Here is a 21,360-nt window from a genome sequence, read left to right as displayed (position 1 = left end):
TATGAGCTGACGTACTAGTTACCATTAACACTTCTCAATGCTGCTCAAGGCAAACCCATGGTAAGTCGTTAATCCACAAGAAGTCGCAGACGGATCGATTCCCTCCCACCTCTTTTCCATTTATCCATTCAACACTTCACCATCTTAGCACACTAAGTGTCATATTCGATCATACTCACACTCACGATATCAACATCCATCACCTATCTCATCATTCCAGGATTTGAATGAGCTTATAGTCATCCAGTGATGAATCCTAACACTGTGATCATCGGCCGGTATGAACACTCGTCGTCAGAGAAGGTCATATTGGGATTTTGACTAACACACAGCTGGTGGAGTTGAAAAACGGAGTTACATTCAACGGTCACTTAGTCGAATGTGATAATTTCATGAATGTCACCCTTAGAGAAGTATACCAGACTTCAGCCGATGGTGAGAGATTTTGGAAGATGAAAGAAGTTTTCATAAAAGGCAATATAGTACGTGGTTTTTAGACTTGTATGTTCGAAACGACGTAAAGATCGAGTGAGGGATTGGGACATTATACATGTCACCAAAAATATCACATTACACCCACGATACAGTCTACTCTTTCACCCTCTTTCACCTTTTTTGATCAACAGGAGCGGGACGAATCTTTTAGTAAGCCTTGGTGCTCTTTTGTTTATAAGTTCAAGCGAAATTCTGCTGGAGGTATATCTGAATAGTGGGAGTAGACTGATGATAGATAAAATATTTCCGAATAGCGGATGCTATACTTGATTCTGCTTTCGAACAACAAGAGAAGAACAGGGCGGCGGCGAAAACTCGTGGACAGAGTGCGAGGGGTATGTCCTCTTTGTTTTCCTAACTCACTGTCATCATTACTGGTATCACTACTCCTCTCGTTCATATTCCGTATTTTCCTTCCACAGTCAACTCGGCATTACCTCGTACCCTCCTTCTGGCACCCTTCCATGGCAACTCATAGATCGGCGTGATTTATCTTGCCGCATTCAGTTCAAATAACTTCTCGTCAGTACGGGACCAGCCATCACAGATATAACCGTACGGAACGTCAGAGCTGATGTGCAGGAGGGCGAGGTGGTCCAGCTCAAAGAGGCGGTGAGTATCATCCAGTTGCACTTCGTTGTTGACCTAGCTGATGTCTAGCTCGAGGTGGTCCACCGGCTCGGGGTACACCATCAGGTCGTGGAAGGGGTACGGGGCCACCAGGTCGTGCAAGAGGTAGAGGACAGTGAAGAGGAGACCACAATGACATGCATCTGGGTATACAACAACAGTACTAGCAGTCAAACAATTCTTTGCATTAGAAATCGTATTTCAAGAAGACTGAATTGAAAACTCACCTCCACGCGGGATCATACAGTACTGTAAGTCACCCCTCACCTCGTTTTCACCTCGCTCCTCTCCCCCTGATCCCATCTTGTCACACACGTACTCCCCGCCTCCAGGAGTATTTACCCTCTCCCCTCCCTCCACCTCTCCCGCGACCCCGTCCGCTTTCCTGACAACCGCTACACACCACCGTTGAACAGGACACTTTCTAAACCCCCTTTCGTTCCGCTTCCTGTAATGACTGTGATTGTGTATTTTTTTGTGTATTTTTTGAAAAGTTTTTTGATTTTTTGATGCTTTTTTGATTTTCATAAGAACACCACACGGACCAGCCGTGTTGAAAAAAAAGGGGGGAGACAAGAATCCTTCAACCTTTCCCCAGCCTATCCATATTCCCGATGAACCAACCCCGTCAAACAACCTCGAATCAAAAAGAACCCCTACGAAGTAGACCGATATAACGGGTCCACAACTCCTTATTGACGTGAAGGGAGTCGTATGGTTCTTTCAATGATTCAAGGTTGAGATTTAGACTGGTCGACTGAACTTTGGCAGCTGTGACCGCTATCAGGAAACAGCTCTTTGACCCAAAAGTCCCAGTCGATACCGTCCGCATCATTGTTTGACGGTTCCACCGGATCCTGTTGTGTATCCTCGACCCCAGTGGTGGTTTCGTTAACAGGACCTGGCTCGAGAGCCAGGTTTTCCACTGGGGCTATTATTGATAGAACAGGATCGATGGCCGTAGACAATATGGCCGGCTGGGTCCATAGACCGAAGGGATCGATTTCGTGGAGGAAATCATTAAAATTCCCTTGGAATTCCAAGAGACCAGGATCCGACTGTTGCCAATCTTCTTGTCCAATGATCAACTCCGCAATCATTCGATCAGCCCTCTCCACCTCAGTTTCTTGAGGTTGACTCGGTCCGTACCACTGTTGACCCAATTGTGCACCAGGTTGGAAGTTTTCCCCTTGCATCGGGACAACTTCCTGGGATGTGGTGACAATGTTGGACGGCTGGAAGGGGTGACCGAGTTGTACCATTGGGTCGTACGTCATATTGTCATGTACAAACCCAACGGGAGGATACTGAGGGAGAGGAAGGAAAGAGAGAGAATTGAGAGAAGGTTGAGGGGGAGGGGGAGGAGGAGGAGGAGGATAAAGAGCGAAGGGAGTAGACTGAGGGGGAAGGGTATAAGAAAAGAATTGAGTAGGGGAAGGAGAGAGGAAAGTCAGAGGAGGGTAAGGAGGGGGAAAGTGGAAGAAAGGGGTAGGAAGAAAAGATGGTCGGGTCACTGACGCATTCGACCCATAATGCGTCACCCTTCCAGTCGATGGACCAGCCAACGTTTCCGTACCCTCCACACCAGTGACGGCCGTCGTCACTGGCCGACCCCTGGACCTGGGGGCAGCGACCGTACCCTGGCCTTGTTGGCCGCGCTTTCGACGACCCGTATTGGTCCTCCTTGGGATTTCGCATCCGTCGCTGGCACGGAACGTCATCATCATGGAGGCGGGGGTCGGAGGTGGGGGTCGAGGAGCGGTCGGACCAGCCGAACCTTGAGATGCTTGAGGAGCATCACTCCTCCCCTCCGAAACCCTGACCTGTCTGCGGGCCGGTCGAGCGGCGGGGTACGGACGAGATCCTCGAGGAGGTCTCGTGTTCGCTGCGTCCATGGGTGGTCGAGCCGAAGCCTGGGGTCTGTCGGTGCTCTGTCCCTGGGATACGCCGTTGGGGTTCTGACAAGGTGGAATCATCGTTGGTGATACTCTTGTTCAATATGAGGATTTAAAGGAGTAGAAAGGATTTTAGGTAAAAAGAGCGTGGGTAGGTTTTACTCTCTTGGTAAATACAGAGAGTGGAAGGACGGGAGAGTAACGACTTGGTAGTGAATCGGTCGTCTCGTTAGGCGGAGTGGAAGGGAGAATAACGATTTGCAGTTGGGTATTTCTCTTCGTGAAGTGGAGTACAAGGTAGTTCGACGACTGGGACTGGGTCGTCTGTCTCGTGAGTCGGAGAGGAGGGGACAAGTAACAGTGACTGAGGTCAGATATGGGTTTTCGCTGAGCAGAGAGGAAGGACGGGATGAACTTACATTTTAGTTCCTCAAGAGGTAAAGAGAGAGAGAGAGGCAGAGAGAAATGACTGGAGTAACGTCTTGTTCTCTGAGAGGTGGAAGAGTGGGATAAGAAGAATGACGACGTCGATTCAGGTCTTGTCCGTGGTCGTGTAGAGAAGGGAGAAGAAACAGCAGCGTCGTATTTATGTGTAGTTCTAGCTGGAAATGATAACAAATAAGGAGGATGATAGAGCAATAAGATACGAGGAAGACAAGCACACAATTGACAGTTGTTACAGGGAACTGAGAGCGGAGGAAAGTAGGAGAAGAGATGTGAGAAGACGATTGCTGTGGAAGAAAGTGAGTACGGTCGAAGGGGTTCTTATAGTCAGCGAGAGCCTCATAGAAATCAAACTCACTCATGATCGAAGTAAACGTCACTGCGTGACATTACCATCTTAGATCCAGTATACGATCTATGACTCAATAACCAGCCATCCATGAATCGTATGTTATACATTTTCCAGACCTCTGCTGTAAGCATTAACGAATATCTCTCCAAAGTGGGTAAAAGACTATCATTTGAAACCATGTGATTTTTTTAAAATCTCACAGATAACGTTTGTCGAGCTGCGCCTATCATTATTTCTCATCAAAGGGGAAAGATTATGCTTTTTTTTTCACGGGGTCCGTGCTCAGGTCTCCGTGTGAAACGAGATCCTGTAAGAGATTGTTACGGAACGAAGGCTGGGCAAGCAGTGAGTCGTGATATTATTAGACTCGATCTTGAAAGATTATTGAGACTGTTGAGGAACGCAAACAAATGTGGAAGAACTTTATGTTGGACATGACGATTTGTCGAATGTTGAAGACGCATTGGGAGAGATATCAGAAGGTGAGACAGTCAGGATTGAGTGATGTGTATGTTTTCAAAATCGAGATGTTGTCAGGCTGTGCGCTGCGAGGGACGGAGATACGAGTGAGGGGGAAATGGAAGACGGGTGGCTGGTGAGCTTGGATGAACTACCCATTGTGGAATTGACAAAGAGGCGTGACATTGATCGAACATGTGTCCAGATGTGTGTTGGTAAGTTGTGTCATGTGTCAGAGATCAGTGATGTCAACGAACGTAAGATTGAAAAGAGTAGTACAGGCTTGAATTATTCTGTCACGCTTAGGCGGTGGTTGAGGATCGAAGATCTTGCAAGAGGTTTCGAATTGATCGAAGTCTTTGGCTGACATGGTGAAGTTTGACAAAAGGTTCGAGCTGGTGATATGGTGGAGCATGAGATTGATAGTGACTTGCGTGAGTGAGTAGAGGTGTAAGAGAGTGAAGAAACACTGACGAGTACACCGCGAGGTCCGACGGGTTGACTGGCATGACTGGGCCGTGAGTGAAAACCTCCGAGATCCGAGCGCCCGAGTGGGTGTGGTGCCTTTTTTTCCCTCCCCTCCCTTGCCTTCCTCCCTCCCTCCTTGTCCCCACCCCCCCTTGGCCTCTTTGCCTCTCTTCAAACACGCTTCTACTGCGTCTTTCCCTCACTCTTTCTCTTTCTCTCACCCTACAGCTTCTTGTCAATCCTTGACTATACTCATCGTCGTTCTTTTGATATATATATATACCCATCATGGACATCGACAACGCTGTTGAGACGATCGTTGAAGAGATGATCCCTACTACTACAGCATCCTTTTCCGCACAGACCTTGGTCGTTTCCTACCCTTCCAACTCGTCTTCAATAGATTTAGATTTTTCCTCCTCCTCCTCATCATCATCATCATCTTCTTCTTCTTCCTCATCTTCTCCTTCTCTACCCATTTCTTCACCTTACTCTGTATCATCAACCACTTCTTATTCTCTATACGAATCTTCCTCTTCTCCCTCGGCATCACCCAATGTCAACTACGAACAATTCTCCAACACGTCCTATCCCCTTCAATCGTCAACGTATGACCCTTATATCTCGTACAACTCTTCTTCTCCAGCAGAATGGCAATACACCGGGTCTTCCAACGTATCACATTCTACACTTCGTATTGTCCTCCTCGCCGTTCCTATCACCGTAGGGGTCATCATTCTCTTCGCTTTGTTATGGTATTGTAGACGAAGACGACGTTCCAAACGACGTCTCAATACCCCACATGGTGAGTCAAATCCTCTTTCCCCCATCATTGAAAATAACTCTAATTGGTCAGATATCAATGGCGATGGTCCCACAAACGAAACTTCAACAAGACCGATGATGCGTGTGACACCTACCGACTTGGAGAATATAATCACAGTACAACCTCCCCCTCTTCCTCCACGTCCTCTAGTAACGTACACTGCTCATCAATTTCATAGAAACTCAATGACATATACAACAGCGACAACGGATTCCGAAGGTGATATGATAGCCAACGATGGATCAACTATGACTAGAACATTATCAACTATAAGTGTAGGAGATTCGGATATTTCAAATGACACACCTGATCATCCTGGTTATACTTTACCATCAAGGAATCTTACGAATAGAAGTACTATCCCTTCTTTGACAACTGGTACAACATGGTCAACTTCTTCCCCTCATTCACCTTTTACTCCGAATACCAATACTTCTTTTACACATTCATCGATATCTCCTTTCACCGTTGATCCTCATCTTCATCAACAGCAATATTCTCATTTAGATCAAAGACATAATAATCCTTTTATCAACACTCAATCTTCCTCCACTCACACTCACAATCAACATCCACATCAACATGGTTATCACACGCAAACTCAAACTCAAACTCACAATCCATTCCTCGACCCTCGTCCTCTTAACATTCACAATCCTTCTTCACGCCAACCTCCTAACATACCCCCTCCTCCTATATCACACTCTGGACCATCTAGACCCAGTGAAATGCTGAGAAGAGGAAACAGTATCATATCAGATACATCCTACGATTCATACGATACCGAACGTTCATGGATCCCAGGAGATGATACACATACACGTTTGAATAGAGGAGTGACCATTGTTCGACATCAAGATTCGAATTCAAATCCTAGTTCTGCTTTTGGTATCGGAACAAATTCGCACGGACGTAACTTGCGTGTGGAGAGATCAGGAGGAAAAAGAATTGTGCATCTTCCACCGACCTATGGAGAATTATATGGTGATTGAATAAAATTGTACTTTATCGTGATAGAATTACATTTTGGTTTATAGGGTTGTCAAGTAGGTTTTCAGGAGATGTCTCGAAATGGAAATTTTAGTCAAGTCAGTGGCGAGGAAGACATGTCCCAAGAGATCACATGCAGAATTATGTTTAATTATATATAACCAAGTCCGAGTTGCACGGGATTCTCATATACTCCATAAGAGGAGATAAAAGAGAAATAAAATGCCGTAAATGGAAGACGCAATTGTAAGATGTCCGGGGTCAGCTCGTTCGTACCAAAGAGTGAGACTGGTTGAGGAATCAACAGGTGTAAGATAATATAAATCAGTGAGAGGATATTGACCAATGGAGTAAAAAGTAGAAGAAGACATCGGGAATCTCGATTCTCGACGTCAGAACGATACGGTCATAGGTCAGAAGTTTTGACCGACGACTTACGAGTCGAAAGACAAACATACAGGAAGCGAGAAATATCCACGTGTTGTTGCACTGATACATATCTGAAAACGAACATACAGTACATCTTCTACGATCTACGATTTCTGATCTACCACACTTAGAAACTCCCCGTACCCTCGTATTTTGTGTAGAACGGGACTGTCGGGCTCAACTGATGATCGACCTTTCTTCATTACACCCATTCACTCCATTTTCTCAACGAAGAAAGTCCAATGCTGTGTTCCCTTTCAAGGACGGTTGTGTAGAAGTATGGATATGGTATTGTAGCATGTAACATGTAACATGTAGAGAGAATGTATGATCTTGGTATCTTGGCATCTGGCATCTGCAAATGAGTTATCCTGTTGAGTTTGACGATCCTTACGTTCAGAGACCATCAAAAGACACAAAGTGGAAACTTTATCATCTCTTGATGTTCCGGGTATAATTAATGGATCATACACCTTCCATTGTCAGAATGTTATGAGTGTAGATATCAATGTTATGCCAATTTGTGTTAACTGCGGCATTAGATGAGAAAAAGGATTTGAAAGACTATTCAATTGAAATAAAATATCGTCATAATCCTCTAGTACTCTTGACCTTCTAGCGTCATTGAACCTTTCATTCGATTTTAGAATTGGAGTTACCTCCTTTCATATTCAGTACCGACTCCACACAGCCTTGTCCAGATATTTTCCCCCCGACCCGACTCGTTGTTTGTATTTCTGAAAAATCTTTCGTAATACCTCTTGGAGTCGTATTTTAGTAAATCGAGTCGTTGGATGATCTTGCCCGTAACTCGTCGTTTGAGGAATTCTCGAGCGTGTCCTCTTCTGGAAGAAAGCGTCGATGGGTCGACATTGAGCGGTGGAGGTATGGATGCCGGAAAGATCGGGGTCAAATCGGATGAAACGTCATGGAATGGTATGTCTGCGTCTGGGTCAGGATGTACTTTACGTCAGGGGAAGGGAAATCAATCGCTACTGAGTACTGTTCAAACCTATGATTCGGTGAGCGGAGTCGAAGGGGATGACCAGGGTGGTGGCGGTATGACAATTGGAGAAGGAATGGTCGGGGAAACAGCATCAGTATTTGGATCAGCCAGTACGGCACAAAATGTCAGTTCGAGGCTTTCTCAACCAAAGCTCAACGGATTGAGAAGGGCTAAGGAAAGAAAAACCGGGTCATCGTCAACTCCGACGAGAAGGGACCGGACGGATGAGCGTACCTATGCAACGGACGAGATCCGCTTGACTGACGAGAGCTTCGAAAGAGTGATATCGAGCAACGACCCACACAAGACATTGTCGGAACTTCCATTTGCGACATTGCAACTGCTCGTGAACGCAGGTCGGCTGAAAGATCTTACAGGGATTTCGAAAGCGGGGTCGATGTAGTGGAAGGCTTTGAAATAGTGACACATGATTAGTTTTGTTTAGCATAGCGCATGATTATACAACCTGATGTTATCAGCTTGCTTCTTCATTGTGATCATCTGCTCTTGGTCAAACTTCCAACGACCACATAGTAGGTTTGCAAAGAAGATTGACTGAGACAGGGTAAGGGAAACAGTGACGTGAAGAAGAGCGATGATGTCTCAATGAAACTTATCGGATGTGAGATACCACCCGTGTAGTGGGAAGGGAGAGGAGGGAGTTCAAGATGAAAGTGATGAAATGAAGCGTGTCAAAACGACACCAGTGCTTGCTAATTACTCACTTTAGGTGCCAAACTCAACACTTTAGACCATCTAGCACCAGTAGGACCTTGTATATCTCTCAAAGCATTCGATACCACTCCATTGACTCGAGTCCCAATCATTTCACCTTTGTTATTGAGCAACACGCAAGCCGTATCGTCGAATCTACCATTAATATGTTGTTCTCATGTTCTCCTTACTTATCGAACGCGGTGACGCAACTCGCAAGTTGAACCAACGTGGTGGCGAGTGAGATTTTGGATCACATTCGCCACCTTGAGCAGCGGCCAGCGGTCCGATTGATGATGACACCAGAATATGAGGTTACCGAAAGATGAGATGAGAACTCACGAAATGTATCTCCCATCAGGCCGTCTTTCCGCTTTTCTAGTCCGAACCACCACTGCCCGCCTCACATCCCCTTTCCGTACTTTTTGTATATTTGATGAAGCTGCTATTCTGCTCTGGGGGGGAATAGGACGAGCTTTATTGATGACGCAGACAATTTCGTCGCCTGAGGAGATGGTCAGCTCAATCCCAGCTTCTCACATGTTCACATCAAATTTCTTTCCTCCTCAACCCATGACGCCACCCGGTATGATCCCGTTCTCCATCATTTCGATTCGAGATCATTCATACATTTCATGTGGATACACGTCACGCTTACGCTCACGCTAAGAGATAGGTTGTAAAAGTGCATAGAAGACCTGGTCGATGAACGGAAACACTCACCAACAGTCGCAAAACCCGACGAATGTTGTTTCGTCTTAACCTTTAACACATTGATACACTCAGCTATAATTCCCCCTGAATTATCTATGATCTACTTGTTAAGCTTTGCCTTTACGCTGAAAAAGAGCATCTTACATTTAAACGACCTTTAAGACCTATCATGGTTGTGAAGTAATTTACGATTGGTGCAGTGAGGAAACCGGGAAGTCGAGAATGCATAGAGAATTTCTTGACACGATTTAATTGAATTTATCCCGTTCCTTAATGTTGAGAATTCTACTGTAAGTCTCACACCCGACCCCGAGGTTCATCTGAAGCATCAATTTTGCACCATCTCTTGTGATTGACTCCGAGGAGGTGACGTTACGTCTTGATTGGAACATATAGGTGAACAGACAGAATGTCCCCTCCGGTCGATGCCAACTTTTCCGGGAAACGAGATTCGGGAGCCGCCAGGATCTTAGGCTCGGGAGCTTCAGGTGAGGTGACTAGTTCGTTAAATGTGGTTACAGCTGATGAAATGAGGTGTGGCCGAATTGCTCGTCTTTCATCCTGTGGTAAGTCTTCCCTAGGTGATTTGATACTCCATTTCTCTCCAAGCTCGCTTTTCATTGAGTCGCAGCCTGCAGATTCCGTCAGAATCGGACTTGCTGCGCCGTGCGAAGTCTGCCCATCATCGTGTTTTGGGGAAGTGAAAGCCATCTCACCAATGTTAAATCGTATGAAAAGCTGATAATCGTCCAGGATACAGTAGCAAAAAGACTCATGACCAATCGATCCCGTTTCGCAGCTTCCGAACTCAATTCCATCATTTTCAAATCTGCCGCCCAATCTCCCATTCATCGAAAATTTCTCTCCTTATTCCCCGGACTGGGCTATGCCGCAGGATACAAGATCGCTCAGAGGGTATATAAGTTTGGTGGACAGCCTTGGTTTAGAGATCTGATCGATAAAAATCAAGGAGGCTGGTTCAGGGATACGTTTGGACAGAAGACTGGGGGGATGTTAATGCATGCTACTGCCGGTAGGTGAGTTATCATTTTTCCCTGTTGTTAATGAGAGAGATGCTTATGAACAGTTTGACGGGAATAGGAGAGGTTGTGAGTGATTTCACCTTTCTTCACATTTAGACAAAGTAGTGGATCCTCAACCCTTTACTTCGACTTACGACATGTGGCAAGGATGGACTGCGACTCCAAAGGGACTGAATATACTGACAACAGGTCTTATTACCCTTAGATGTACTCAAGATCAAGATGCAGACTAACCCCGATGCTATACGAGGTCGTGGACTGGTCAAGTTGATAACGGAGGAAGGCATGGGGTCTCTGTATCGTGGATGGGGATGGACGATGGCTAGAAATGCACCTGGATCATTTGCCGTGGGTATACTGGTACTAATCTTCTCCACCAATTCTCCCTTCCAACTTCCCCTGTTGTGTGCCGCGACTGGCAGGAGGTCATAGTCCACTTGCTCTCTTAGCCTTCATCCAGTTTCTGCGCCAGGTTAGCCAGCGAGCTTGTACTAATTGACAGCTATTCGGCGGTTCAGCAGTCACCAAAGGTTACCTCTTTCACCTGTCCGATTACTCTACAGCCACTTGGAGTCAGAGTGAGTTTTCCTTTCTTCTCTCCCTTCCAGCTCATAGAAATCTACAAATCTGATGATATTTTACTAAAGACTAGACTTCGTGGCGTCCATAGCAGGTGCCGTAGCATCCATCACCGTGGCCGCTCCCCTCGATGTGGTCAAAACGAGAATACAGAACGCAAACTTTACCAGCAACGTGTCAGGTATGACGATAATCAAGGATATGATCCGACAAGAGGGATTTTCAGCTTTCTTCAAAGGGTTGACACCGAAGGTCTGTCTCCACACATCTTTCCATGTTTATCGATCTCGAGTAAGTGACTGACTCGGCAGATCCTCGTTGTAGGACCTAAATTGGTCTTTTCTTACACTTTGGCACAAAGCTTGATCCCCTTTTTTGGCAAATACGGTTGGTTTTCACCCCCTCGCTATTTGTTGACAGACACTGACAAATAGTCTAATAAATCCTATAAATCCTACAGACCAATGACTGTCTCACATAGAATCAGAGTATACAGCAAACATCACCCCTCCATCTGCATGCATCAACCGGTTGTCGGTTATTTAAAGGTTGAAACTTTCACATGCCGTCAAAGGTACCTTACTTCATTCCACCCGGTCTTGCTCTACCGGCATGGCCACTCACCGGACAGTGTTTTCTCATCATCCATTGTTACTTGATACTTGACCTATCTGATTGATCATTGCACCTTTCTCGTTCATAGTCCACCCATTCACAAAGGTGCTCAGAGCGACCTGAACGCAGCCTTTTAGAGTACCTTAGCCCGCAATCACAAAGCCAGGCCCATTCGCCACGTGGTACCGGGCGAGCGCTCGAACGGACCTCGCACGAAATCGTCTTCAAGGATCGTACGACCCCGATGTCCCCACATTCCACTTTCCTCACAAACTTTTCTCACTCCATACGTACACCTAGAGGTCCTCATATACACCTAAGAACCATGGTGAGTTATCCCCCTCACTATTCCCAATCGATCCCCTCCCATCGCCTATTGGTCATCCCTCTTGCTCTCTCCTTTCTTCAATCCCGGATCGTGCGGATTGACCATTGTATCCGAGAGTCGTTCATGACACGGAGATAATTACGGATGAAGTTATGATGATTGGTCTAAAACAGACAGTATGCGAACTGACGATAGTCCCATAAAGTCTACATCGTCTCTGGCTCTCGTACGCCTATTGGAAGTCTTAACGGCTCACTATCTTCCCTCACCGCACCTCAATTGGGCATCGTGGCCGTCAAAGATGCTTTGAAAAAGGCCGGCGTGACACCTGAGAAAGTGGGAGAGGTTTATATGGGTAATGTGGTACAGGCAGGAGTGGGGCAGAGTCCTGCTAGACAAGTAGGAATTGGAGCTGGGTCAGTATTTGTCATACCATCTACTCATCTATCACTTGTCCCATTACTACCCTTTCCGGTTCTTTCTTTATCGCTCGGGATCCAGCGTCAGTCCTGTATTGAGACTGCGTCTTGTCTATAGTTCTCGAGGTCTTACGAGGAGTAATGATAGCCCTTCACACTGGGAAAGGATATAATTCTGTACCTTTCCCCACAGGCACTCTGGTGTGAGGTCAGGCAGAGCTCTGAAATGAGTGTAAAGGAGAACAAGGACGAATGACCCCAATGTCATGGTAACTTCGGCTGACGTCCAGTATACCCGAGAGCACGGACGCTACCACCATAAATAAAGTGTGTGCATCAGGAATGAAAGCCATCATGTTGGCCGCGCAGAACATACAGTTGGGCGTTACGGACATCATGGTTGCTGGCGGTATGGAGAGTATGTCGAATGCTCCGTGAGTGAAGTTTCTATAAATCTTGAATACTGAAGACTCCTTGATCGATTCGCGACTCATTCCCATATCTGCGAAATGATCTCCCAAGCAGATATCCTCTATGAGACCGCCCATCATTTAAATGTGCAGCATACCTGCTATAAAGGAATTACGCGGGGTTTCTTCCAGCTCACACACAGTTTCCTAGTGCCTCGAAAGAATCCCGCATTCGGAACCCTCCAAGCTAAAGACTCACTCGAGGTCGACGGTCTGTGGGACGTATACAATCAGTTCCTCATGGGTAACTGTGCCGAACACACAGCTTCGAAACATTCCGTCTCCAGGGAAGAACAAGATGATCATTGTCTTTCCACCTACACACGGGCCGAAGAGGCCTGGGCAGCAGGCGCATACGATGCAGAGATAGCACCTGTCACTATCAAGGGTAAAAAAGGTGACACTGTGGTCAAGGAGGACGAGGAATACAAAAAGCTGATCAGGGAGAAATTCAGATCTCTGAAAGGAGCTTTTAAGAAAGAGAATGGGACTGTCACTCCTGCGAACAGCAGTTCGTTGAACGATGGAGCTAGTGCCGTGGTGTTGGCTAGTGATGAGGCTGTGGAGAAGGAGGGTTTGAAACCTATGGCTAGGATTTTGGGTGAGTTTCACATCTTATAACCCTGTCCGTCTCTTTCGTTTGATGTGATTTGAAGTGAACATTTTCACATTCCTTGTGGCACTCCAGGTATTGGCTTTTGGTAGGCGCTTGCAGAATGCAATCCAAGGTGAGAATGAAAGTTGTAGAGCTGATTGATAGGCTACGCCGATGCCGCTTGTGCACCGATCGACTTCCCTACCGCTCCTACTCTTGCAGTTCCTAAAGCTCTCAAAGCGGCCGGTCTAAGTAAAGACGACATCGACCTGTGGGAATTCAACGAAGCGTTCTCAGTCGTCGTTTGTGCTGCCGAAAAGGTTTTGGGTTTGGACAGATCCAAGGTCAATGTCAGGGGTGGTGCTGTGGCTTTGGGTCATGTAAGTTCATGTGATACGTCACTCTCAATTCGCCCAGATTTTCTCCTCATATGGTCTACTAGTCCCCCTTGTAGGAATGGCTCTCGTCGAAGGTGTGGATTCAGAGCAGAAAGTATCACAGCAGCGAGAAAAGGTTGGATGCTGATGACAGCCTATCGGATCTTCTGGAAGTAGAATCGTCGTCACACTTATTCACGCCCTCAAACCTGGTCAGAAAGGTTGTGCGGCCATTTGCAATGGTGGAGGAGCGGCGAGTGCCATTGTGGTTGAACGTTTGTAGGGTGTCATGATCGAATGAAGAGATCGAGAGCATGCATTGTGCATATGACCACCTCGACTAGACTCATGCTTGCATACGTACCCCTGACCTGTAACTTACTCTTCTTTCCTGCTGCATGCTGCACAGCAACTAGGTGCACACAGGTAACTTATTGCCAGATGCAGAACTGTGTAATTAGGTAGAGAGCACTCTAGCAAGAGAATTGGGTCGGTCGGTGCCTAAAGATGTTCACAAATCGAATCGTTTCAAAGATCAGAGATCAGATATTCACTTTCCTCATCCATCTCATCATTCATCATGAGAGCTCTACGTTCCAGACCCTTTCTCTCCCTCGTCACACGTGAAGGAGTAAGAATCAGGTCATTACATCCTACACCTACTGTCGATCCTCCCTCCCCTCCGCATTCCCACCCTGCGCACTCAGAGTTGGAACCTGGCGACGATGATCCCAGACACCGTAGTGGATCGTCTGAGAAACCGAAGCTCTCTACAAGCACGAATGACTCTTCTCCCTCTGCCCATCCCTCTCATTCTTCTGTATTCACATCAGAAGTTTCCAAAAACCCATACACTCAACAATCCGGTCTGAAACAATTGACCAATGGTCCGAATAAAAGTTCCGAGACAGAAGAAAGAGATATCGTCCGAGCTAGAGCTTGGTATCTCTCCCCATCTTCATCATCTCAACTAAATCATCTTCCCAAATATCCCTCTTCAAGCTCAGATCCAACAAAACCTACATCATCTTCATATAGATCACGTCGCACAACGACATTCGATCCTCTTTCCACTCTACCAAATATCATTCAAAAACCAATACGACCTCTTCCGGATGATTGTCCAGATTCATTAAGATCATTACATTCATTCTTGGTTCACAAAGCGGAAAGTGTGGATCCTTCTTCCGTTCTTGTTTTCCCCACTTTACGATGGAACCAAGAACCAGGAGATGAATCGGATGGTATGGAATGGAAATCACCAGAGAGTGATCGTATAACATGGAAAGAGAGGCAGATAGAAGAGAATGAATATGATAGTGAGGGTAATCAGGGAACATTTGGACCTGGACATAGAGAACGGGATATTATGAAAGATAAGAGTAGGTCAAATAGTTGGGGTTTGAAATTAGGCACAGGCAAAGGACAGAGAGAAGATGAATTTGGAGATGTTATTGATCCCCCTAAAGGAAAAACTGGACCAAGATGGGATTGGATCTTATTAGCTACTGTTAGAGGTAGAGGAAGTGGGGTGGTTCCTCGTGCTGAACGTGAAGTGAGAGTTTGGGTGAGTGAATTTATCTTTTGATAGCCTTTCTGTTTGTCCCTCCATTCTTCCGTCACTCCCGTCAGGACTTTACAAGATGAACCTGAAAGATTCATCTTCCATGCAGACTAGTGGGTGTCAACTTTAGATCGGATTTGACACTCCCTAGTCATTCTGACTGAGAAACCATCGCTGATCATAGCTTCGAGACGATCCCCTCAGTCCTGAACGTCTCACACCTCGACGTGTACCAAGAGAAGAAGCCGACTCAGATTGGGCACTTATCCCCCTTGATAGAGTTAGTGCATGCGTCAATTTATTCACCCCTGCCGGTCGAGCTCGATGGCGATTGGAGGAAGTATGGGGTGCAAGTTATATAGATGCATAATGCACCATAGTGCTCCCTCTCTCTCACACATAAACTCATCCACTCACTGGTTTCCTTTCCCACAGCCTGGACATCTTATGTTAAGCAAAGGAATACATTCACATTTTGATGATCGGCAATTACAGTTCCCCTCCAACATGTCCCGTCGGGTCCACCTTCTCAGTCTCTACTTCAACTTCCAGACTCGTCTCTGGATCCGGGGAAGACTCGGGTGAAGGAGGTTCAGCCACATTCACTTTATTCGCTTTCTCTCTCCTGGCTTTATCCCGCTTTTCTGCTTCTTCAAGCTTTGCCAGCCTCTTTCTTCTCTCCTCAGCCGCATCACCGGCCTTTACCTCTTTCTGCTTCTCCCCCGCTTTATCTGATTCCGGAACGTCCTCTTCAGACTTGACTCGAGATGTCTTTTTAGTAGAGGCTGTACCGTCCAGATGAGATTGTAGCCATTCCAGTAATCCGTTGAATTTCAACACACCTATATATCAGTCTCCGACCTGTGTTTGGATTTTGGAACACTTACCATCATACTCCTGCCCATCTGAGAGGGACGCACCGGGAGAGAAGATGATGGTTCTAGCTCCATCACGCGTGGTTTCCTTGGGATCGTATAATCCCAAGAGGGAGAGAACCTCATGTGATGGAGTATCTTTGATATAACCCATATGAATCTTTCCATACGTCAGCAGAGTAAGTTGACAAGATAGACGACTCACTTTGGAGGAGAAACGATGACCTAGGACTTTCCAGAGGAATGGTATGCTGGGTGTGGAGGGATGGACTAGGAGAGCATGTGGAATGTCAGATTTCTGCGCGCCTCAGCTTTGTTCATCTTTCATGTATCTCCTCGCCAAGCAATATTTTCTCAAAGGAGAAGAGAATATGGGAGTGTTGAAAAAGTAAAGAAAGGTCACATAACTCACCTCCCGTAGAAATCCTCCAATGACTTGGTCCAGAGATCCTTCAGCTCGTAATTTCTTCACTCGGTCCGGGACTAATCCCTTGGCATACTCTATCAACGCCCCTTTCTTTCTCTCCCCAGTGTAATCCCTCGCAGCACCTTTACCAGCTCTAGGAAAAGCTTTGATAGTTGGGAACCCCTGAATACCATATTCCGCACAGAGGGGTTTGTTCAGATCATCGTCGCAGTCGATTGCGTAGAAGGGGATGAGCGGGGAAAGGGATTGAGCGGCGGATGTATATTCTGGTCCTAGATTTCGACAGTGACCACACCAAGGAGCTACAAAGGCCACCATCTGATGTCAGCTGACTGTATATTCCACACGCATGAATGATCTAAACTTAAATCTAAACGCTTAAAGAGTAACAGCATAAGCGGAATCTTATGGAGCTCAGATACGAGATTGTCTGCGATAGGGAGTAAAGTCAAGATTGAAGATTGGACGTAGGGAAACTCACAGAAGCATGTTCCGTCGCCATGGCTTTCTTGAAAGTCTTAGCATCCAGATGTACCACTGGCTCCGCGTACATACCAGCCAGAGCTGGAGGTACAACCGACGCCAACAACAGAAGAGTTTTCCACATGGTTATGTTAATCAGAGAGAAGATACAAGTAAGCATGAAAAGCTCATGTAATCCGTCGGCCGGTGACGTGGAGAACGTCGGCGATCGGAGCCAGCACGACGATATCGGCGTTAACAACTTCGCCACAGAATGTCTTAACGCCGATGATCATCCTTGTTCCGCCTTCCCCTTTTGCCCTGCTTAGGACCACATCCATACTTCACACCCAAAATGCCTTTCGTCAAGGTTCAAAAGAGCAGCGCGTACTTCTCTAGGTACCAAGTCAAACCCCGTCGTCGACGTGAGGGTAAGACTGACTACTATGCTCGTCGGTAAGTTCTCTCTTGACCTGATATACCAAAAGTCTAGAGCTAATATAAAAGTCGTCTTGTCACTCAGGCCAAGAACCGCTACGAGTCTCACAAATACAGACTCGTAGTACGTATCACCAACCGACAAGTTATCTGCCAAGTCGTTTACGCCAAACTTCAAGGCGACTTTGTTCTCTGTCACGCTTCTTCGAAAGAGCTTCCTAGGTACGGCATTGAACACGGTTTGACAAATTGGACTGCTGCCTATGCCACTGGTCTTCTTTGCGCTCGTCGGGCTTTGACAAAACTTGGTCTTGCGGATAAATACGAAGGTGTCACCGAACCCACTGGAGAGCTTCAACTCACCGAACCTCGTATGTCCTCGTCTACTGTACTTAATGCATTTAGATATGAGCTGATGAAAACAGTTGGCGATGACGAACCTAGACCTTTCAAATGTTATCTCGATGTCGGTCTTCGAAGGACTTCCACTGGTAGTCGTATCTTCGGCGCTATGAAGGGTGCTTCCGACGGAGGTATCTTCATCCCCCACAGCGACAGACGTTTCCCAGGTTTCGATCCTGAAACCAAAACTCTTGATGCTGAGGTGTTGCAAAAGTACATTGTCGGTGGACATGTAGCTGAGTACATGGAGTCTCTCGAGGAGGAAGACGATGAGCGGTGAGTGGAACATTCTGTCGCTTCCTTCTGACTTCTCACCATCTGCACAAGTGCGAGACTTGCGACTGACGACTCAGTTTCAAGAAACAATTCGCAACCTACCTCGCCTCAGACATCTCTTCCGCCGACATCGAAGAAATGTACACTTCTGCCTACGCCGCTATCCGTGAAGACCCAAGCTTCAAACCCACCGAGAAAGACACTGCCAAGTGGAAAACCGAATCGAGAAAACTCCGATCAAGCAAGCTCAACCGCGAGCAACGCAGAGAACGTGTCGAGGAGAAGATTGCTGCTTACAAGGCAGGCAGGGCGGATGCGGAGGAGGAAGAGGACGAGGAAGAAGAGGAAGAGGACGAAGATTAGATGGCGTTTCGTGTGTCAGGTCCTTTCTGATGCATGGTGCTTCACATCAGGTCGTCCTTTCATCAGCTGACCTTACGTGTCACACCCGCTTGCTTATCCATTTCAGCCGTCTTCATCATCTTTTCACAGTACTCTCTTATCACAACATACTCGCCACCACTCGTCACTGACATACTACATACTCACAACTCATCAACCATGGTAATTCTCCCAGCTCAAGTCGTTGTACAGCCTTTTCCTTCACCCATCCCTGGCCCATGTCCCACCACCTTGCTGGTCGCTACGGCACATTCAGTGGCCCAACCCACTCCAACGACATCCTCGGACGACGACCAGATTATTTGCACTCTTCAAGCTATACCTCTCGACTCGGCGGTGAAACCTCTGGAGTGGGCAAGGGGAGTCGACCCTGAGGATCCACCCACTGCCGCACCAGGAGCGACAAGTGTTGCTCTTCCTCCAGCTCCAGTGCCCACCGCGACTGCCTGATCATTGTCATCTATTATTATCCCTCTGCTTTCATTCAGTCATCCCACCCACACAAATCACGTCAAGATATCACGACTTTCGATAGATCTTCCAACCTCTCAACCCCCACCCACGTCACCTAAGCCTTACGGTCATACATAGCTTCAATCTCCTTCCCACCTAAATCGTTCCTTTTGGTGCAGGTCGTACACGCTTTCAGTTGCGACATGTCACGTCAATGTATATGATACACACCATATGCATTTCCTTTCACCCTTTCTTTTGACTCATGATGCCTTCTTTAAATTTTACTCGTTTCAAAAGTCTTCCTTTCCTCCAATCACTCCATATGTTTCTCTTTCTCCAAAAGTTGTCGTTTGACATGCACGTTGATTCTCTCGTAACAAGTCCCAAGGCATCATCCACTTTCTTGAGTCGTCTTCATAGGTTTTCTTACACGTATAGGTCCTTTAATCTTCTCCTTCTCATCCCAAGTTCTCACCGTCCCACCTTGTGTCACCTCGACATGACCTCGTTGCACCTCGTCCCAAACCACATCTCGTACAGAATCCATCAGAACTCTCCAATCGGGATATCCCACGGGATCTTGTTTGTGCATTTGACGAGCGACAGATGATGGACAGAGTGTGGAAAAAGGTCCGAGATTGTCGAGTAGGTGATAGAGCGTATTACGTATGTCTTCGGTTTGGTCAGAATGTTGCATGATTGAAATTGGTCACAAACAAATGTATGAACTGATTGTGGGAGACTGGCAAATACAAATATCTAATTTGATGTGCGGGTGAGAGCGCATGTGAGGATAAGGAATGTGAAGAAAACGACAAGATGATGATGCGTCCATAGCGACCGGATGTGTGTACAGTACAGGGCGTACGACTGGGTTTCAAGAGTCTATGACGTAAGTTTGCATTTTTGAATGATAAATTGTAGCTTTTTCTATATACAGTACAGGCTATGATTCTGATCACAATCGTTCAACGTTTGTTCTAAAGCCCACAATAGTGATCAACGGCTCAAGTAGATGTCTTACGTTTCTTCCCTTGACCTTTCCCCTTTCCAGCTATTATTGCCTTCACCGGACCCCTTTTCTGACCTATAACGGTTTCCTTCTTCTTCTCTACGACCTTCTTTCCTACTACTTCCATCCCGGCTTCTTCTTTTCCGGCTTCATTATCGTCCGGTCCGCCTCCTCCCCATCGCATCTCCGCCGCTTTGACAACTACCTCCACCATATCCCCTTCCTCCTGAAACTGTGCCTTGCCATAGTAAAATTCACTATCTGAATCTTTGTTTTTCTCCTCAATATCCGGTTCACCAAGTTCTCTCCCATCATCCTCCATATACCACTCTGGTTGATAATTTTCTATAAGGTGTTTCAACACTTTCTGAGCTTCGCGGTTGGCTTCGAGTAATGAAGCGTACACGATTTGATTGTCGAAATCGGTAAGACGCGCGCCGTCTTCCCCGGATAATATGACATAGACTTTGTCAGGATTCTCCGAGGATTTGAGAAGGTCGTTTGAGTTCATAGTGGGTTTTGTGAGGGTGCCGGAACCATTATCGGTAGCTGAAGTCTTCGAAGATACCGAATGCTTTTCGACGTAAACCTCCATTTCCTCCCCCTCTGGACAAACCGCCTGAATCATGAAATCGTCATATTCATCTTCGTTCACCTCATATTCTACGAAGAAATCCTCGCTCCACTCATCTAACAAATCTCGTTCGGCGGCCTCTCTCGCCTCCTCGTACGTGCGCCATATGGAACGGATCTCTACATTACTGTCACCATCATATATGTGATGATCAGTCGTTCGACCTGTATATCAGCCAAGTCACTTCTGACTTGACAGGATCATACTTACGCATGACGTGATACAAAGTTTCTGCTGTCATTTTGTGGCGAGTTGAGTAGTAATGTGAGCAGTTGAAAGGTCGTAATGTCTCGTCGCGAAGTGAAAACCAGTCGCGTGTGGACGATTTTTTCAACTCGGCGATACGGCGACGCGGTGGCCGGACCTGATCTTCGGGGGCCCGAACGGCGAATGAGACTCCATCGGTCATCGCCGCTTTGCATCAAATTCCCAGATCGGCTGAGCAAGAATAGAAACCTTCCACCCTCCACTTCTTTCGCCCCTTTCCTCCACCTTATTCACCCACCCTATCCTGATCGTTCAAAAGGTAAAAACCTCCTGAGGACTGGCCGATTTTTGTCACCA

General features: G+C 46.6%; 11 protein-coding genes across 11 annotated transcripts; 6 read left to right on the top strand and 5 right to left on the bottom strand.

Annotated features, from left to right (window-relative positions):
- Positions 1 to 18: 18 nt before the first annotated feature.
- TREMEDRAFT_24586 (uncharacterized protein) lies at positions 19 to 853 on the top strand (the record flags this gene model as incomplete). Its single annotated transcript, XM_007000457.1, has 3 exons — positions 19 to 60; positions 333 to 482; positions 731 to 853. Coding segments are annotated over 3 exons (315 nt in total), but the record flags the coding sequence as incomplete, so codon positions are not given.
- A 1,003-nt stretch (positions 854 to 1,856) lies between these two features.
- TREMEDRAFT_59045 (uncharacterized protein) lies at positions 1,857 to 3,101 on the bottom strand (the record flags this gene model as incomplete). Its single annotated transcript, XM_007001426.1, has 1 exon — positions 1,857 to 3,101. One exon carries the CDS (start codon positions 3,099 to 3,101, stop codon positions 1,857 to 1,859), a length of 1,245 nt encoding a protein of 414 aa, XP_007001488.1.
- A 1,840-nt stretch (positions 3,102 to 4,941) lies between these two features.
- Positions 4,942 to 6,561, top strand: TREMEDRAFT_72916 (uncharacterized protein; the record flags this gene model as incomplete). The annotated part of the gene is made up of 2 exons (XM_007002110.1): positions 4,942 to 5,548; positions 5,600 to 6,561. Exons 1-2 carry the CDS (start codon positions 5,032 to 5,034, stop codon positions 6,559 to 6,561), a joined length of 1,479 nt encoding a protein of 492 aa, XP_007002172.1. The 5' UTR covers positions 4,942 to 5,031.
- A 1,433-nt stretch (positions 6,562 to 7,994) lies between these two features.
- Positions 7,995 to 9,593, bottom strand: TREMEDRAFT_67113 (uncharacterized protein; the record flags this gene model as incomplete). The annotated part of the gene is made up of 5 exons (XM_007001859.1): positions 7,995 to 8,000; positions 8,720 to 8,864; positions 9,051 to 9,213; positions 9,432 to 9,522; positions 9,567 to 9,593. The coding sequence occupies 5 exons, from the start codon at positions 9,591 to 9,593 to the stop codon at positions 7,995 to 7,997; spliced, it is 432 nt and encodes a 143-aa protein (XP_007001921.1).
- A 158-nt stretch (positions 9,594 to 9,751) lies between these two features.
- TREMEDRAFT_70844 (uncharacterized protein) lies at positions 9,752 to 11,595 on the top strand. Its single transcript, XM_007001987.1, has 9 exons — positions 9,752 to 9,910; positions 9,957 to 9,988; positions 10,176 to 10,459; positions 10,510 to 10,531; positions 10,655 to 10,813; positions 10,968 to 11,043; positions 11,118 to 11,296; positions 11,356 to 11,431; positions 11,479 to 11,595. The coding sequence occupies exons 1-9, from the start codon at positions 9,832 to 9,834 to the stop codon at positions 11,481 to 11,483; spliced, it is 912 nt and encodes a 303-aa protein (XP_007002049.1). The 5' UTR covers positions 9,752 to 9,831; the 3' UTR covers positions 11,484 to 11,595.
- A 134-nt stretch (positions 11,596 to 11,729) lies between these two features.
- Positions 11,730 to 14,187, top strand: TREMEDRAFT_56063 (uncharacterized protein). Its single transcript, XM_007001008.1, has 6 exons — positions 11,730 to 11,987; positions 12,183 to 12,403; positions 12,697 to 12,840; positions 13,020 to 13,477; positions 13,637 to 13,851; positions 14,003 to 14,187. The coding sequence occupies exons 1-6, from the start codon at positions 11,985 to 11,987 to the stop codon at positions 14,129 to 14,131; spliced, it is 1,170 nt and encodes a 389-aa protein (XP_007001070.1). The 5' UTR covers positions 11,730 to 11,984; the 3' UTR covers positions 14,132 to 14,187.
- Positions 14,188 to 14,428: 241 nt separating this feature from the next.
- TREMEDRAFT_59040 (uncharacterized protein) lies at positions 14,429 to 15,782 on the top strand (the record flags this gene model as incomplete). Its single annotated transcript, XM_007001425.1, has 2 exons — positions 14,429 to 15,415; positions 15,597 to 15,782. The coding sequence occupies 2 exons, from the start codon at positions 14,429 to 14,431 to the stop codon at positions 15,780 to 15,782; spliced, it is 1,173 nt and encodes a 390-aa protein (XP_007001487.1).
- A 119-nt stretch (positions 15,783 to 15,901) lies between these two features.
- TREMEDRAFT_26937 (uncharacterized protein) lies at positions 15,902 to 17,321 on the bottom strand (the record flags this gene model as incomplete). The annotated part of the gene is made up of 5 exons (XM_007000750.1): positions 15,902 to 16,254; positions 16,300 to 16,447; positions 16,493 to 16,585; positions 16,700 to 17,032; positions 17,196 to 17,321. 5 exons carry the CDS (start codon positions 17,319 to 17,321, stop codon positions 15,902 to 15,904), a joined length of 1,053 nt encoding a protein of 350 aa, XP_007000812.1.
- Positions 17,322 to 17,503: 182 nt separating this feature from the next.
- TREMEDRAFT_42051 (uncharacterized protein) lies at positions 17,504 to 18,715 on the top strand. Its single transcript, XM_007000926.1, has 4 exons — positions 17,504 to 17,632; positions 17,684 to 17,985; positions 18,040 to 18,292; positions 18,370 to 18,715. The coding sequence occupies exons 1-4, from the start codon at positions 17,532 to 17,534 to the stop codon at positions 18,653 to 18,655; spliced, it is 942 nt and encodes a 313-aa protein (XP_007000988.1). The 5' UTR covers positions 17,504 to 17,531; the 3' UTR covers positions 18,656 to 18,715.
- A 654-nt stretch (positions 18,716 to 19,369) lies between these two features.
- Positions 19,370 to 19,940, bottom strand: TREMEDRAFT_56061 (uncharacterized protein). The gene has a single exon (XM_007001007.1). The coding sequence runs from the start codon at positions 19,845 to 19,847 to the stop codon at positions 19,542 to 19,544; it is 306 nt and encodes a 101-aa protein (XP_007001069.1). The 5' UTR covers positions 19,848 to 19,940; the 3' UTR covers positions 19,370 to 19,541.
- A 217-nt stretch (positions 19,941 to 20,157) lies between these two features.
- Positions 20,158 to 21,205, bottom strand: TREMEDRAFT_59037 (uncharacterized protein; the record flags this gene model as incomplete). Its single annotated transcript, XM_007001424.1, has 2 exons — positions 20,158 to 20,960; positions 21,007 to 21,205. The coding sequence occupies 2 exons, from the start codon at positions 21,203 to 21,205 to the stop codon at positions 20,158 to 20,160; spliced, it is 1,002 nt and encodes a 333-aa protein (XP_007001486.1).
- Between the last annotated feature and the right edge of the window lie 155 nt (positions 21,206 to 21,360).

Source organism: Tremella mesenterica, assembly GCF_000271645.1.
Source record: "Tremella mesenterica DSM 1558 unplaced genomic scaffold TREMEscaffold_1, whole genome shotgun sequence".
Taxonomy (NCBI): Eukaryota; Fungi; Basidiomycota; class Tremellomycetes; order Tremellales; family Tremellaceae; genus Tremella; species Tremella mesenterica.
The sequence above is the reverse complement of the archived record's forward strand: the minus strand, read 5'-3'. Positions and strand labels throughout refer to the sequence as shown.

What these genes read in the sequence shown, in the direction of transcription:
- TREMEDRAFT_70844 (XM_007001987.1), top strand. Translation starts at nt 9,832, where the DNA reads ATGTCCCCTCCGGTCGATGCCAACTTTTCCGGGAAACGAGATTCGGGA. An exon ending in TGCTCGTCTTTCATCCTGTG is followed by an intron (nt 9,989 to 10,175) that starts GTAAGTCTTCCC and finishes ATAATCGTCCAG; the next exon opens with GATACAGTAGCAAAAAGACT. An exon ending in TACAGCCACTTGGAGTCAGA is followed by an intron (nt 11,044 to 11,117) that starts GTGAGTTTTCCT and finishes ACTAAAGACTAG; the next exon opens with ACTTCGTGGCGTCCATAGCA.
- TREMEDRAFT_56063 (XM_007001008.1), top strand. An exon ending in GAGAGTATGTCGAATGCTCC is followed by an intron (nt 12,841 to 13,019) that starts GTGAGTGAAGTT and finishes GCTCACACACAG; the next exon opens with TTTCCTAGTGCCTCGAAAGA. An exon ending in GTGCTGTGGCTTTGGGTCAT is followed by an intron (nt 13,852 to 14,002) that starts GTAAGTTCATGT and finishes TGCTGATGACAG; the next exon opens with CCTATCGGATCTTCTGGAAG.
- TREMEDRAFT_42051 (XM_007000926.1), top strand. Translation starts at nt 17,532, where the DNA reads ATGCCTTTCGTCAAGGTTCAAAAGAGCAGCGCGTACTTCTCTAGGTAC. An exon ending in ACTGACTACTATGCTCGTCG is followed by an intron (nt 17,633 to 17,683) that starts GTAAGTTCTCTC and finishes CTAATATAAAAG; the next exon opens with TCGTCTTGTCACTCAGGCCA. An exon ending in GCTTCAACTCACCGAACCTC is followed by an intron (nt 17,986 to 18,039) that starts GTATGTCCTCGT and finishes TGATGAAAACAG; the next exon opens with TTGGCGATGACGAACCTAGA.
- TREMEDRAFT_56061 (XM_007001007.1), bottom strand. Translation starts at nt 19,847, where the DNA reads ATGCAACATTCTGACCAAACCGAAGACATACGTAATACGCTCTATCAC.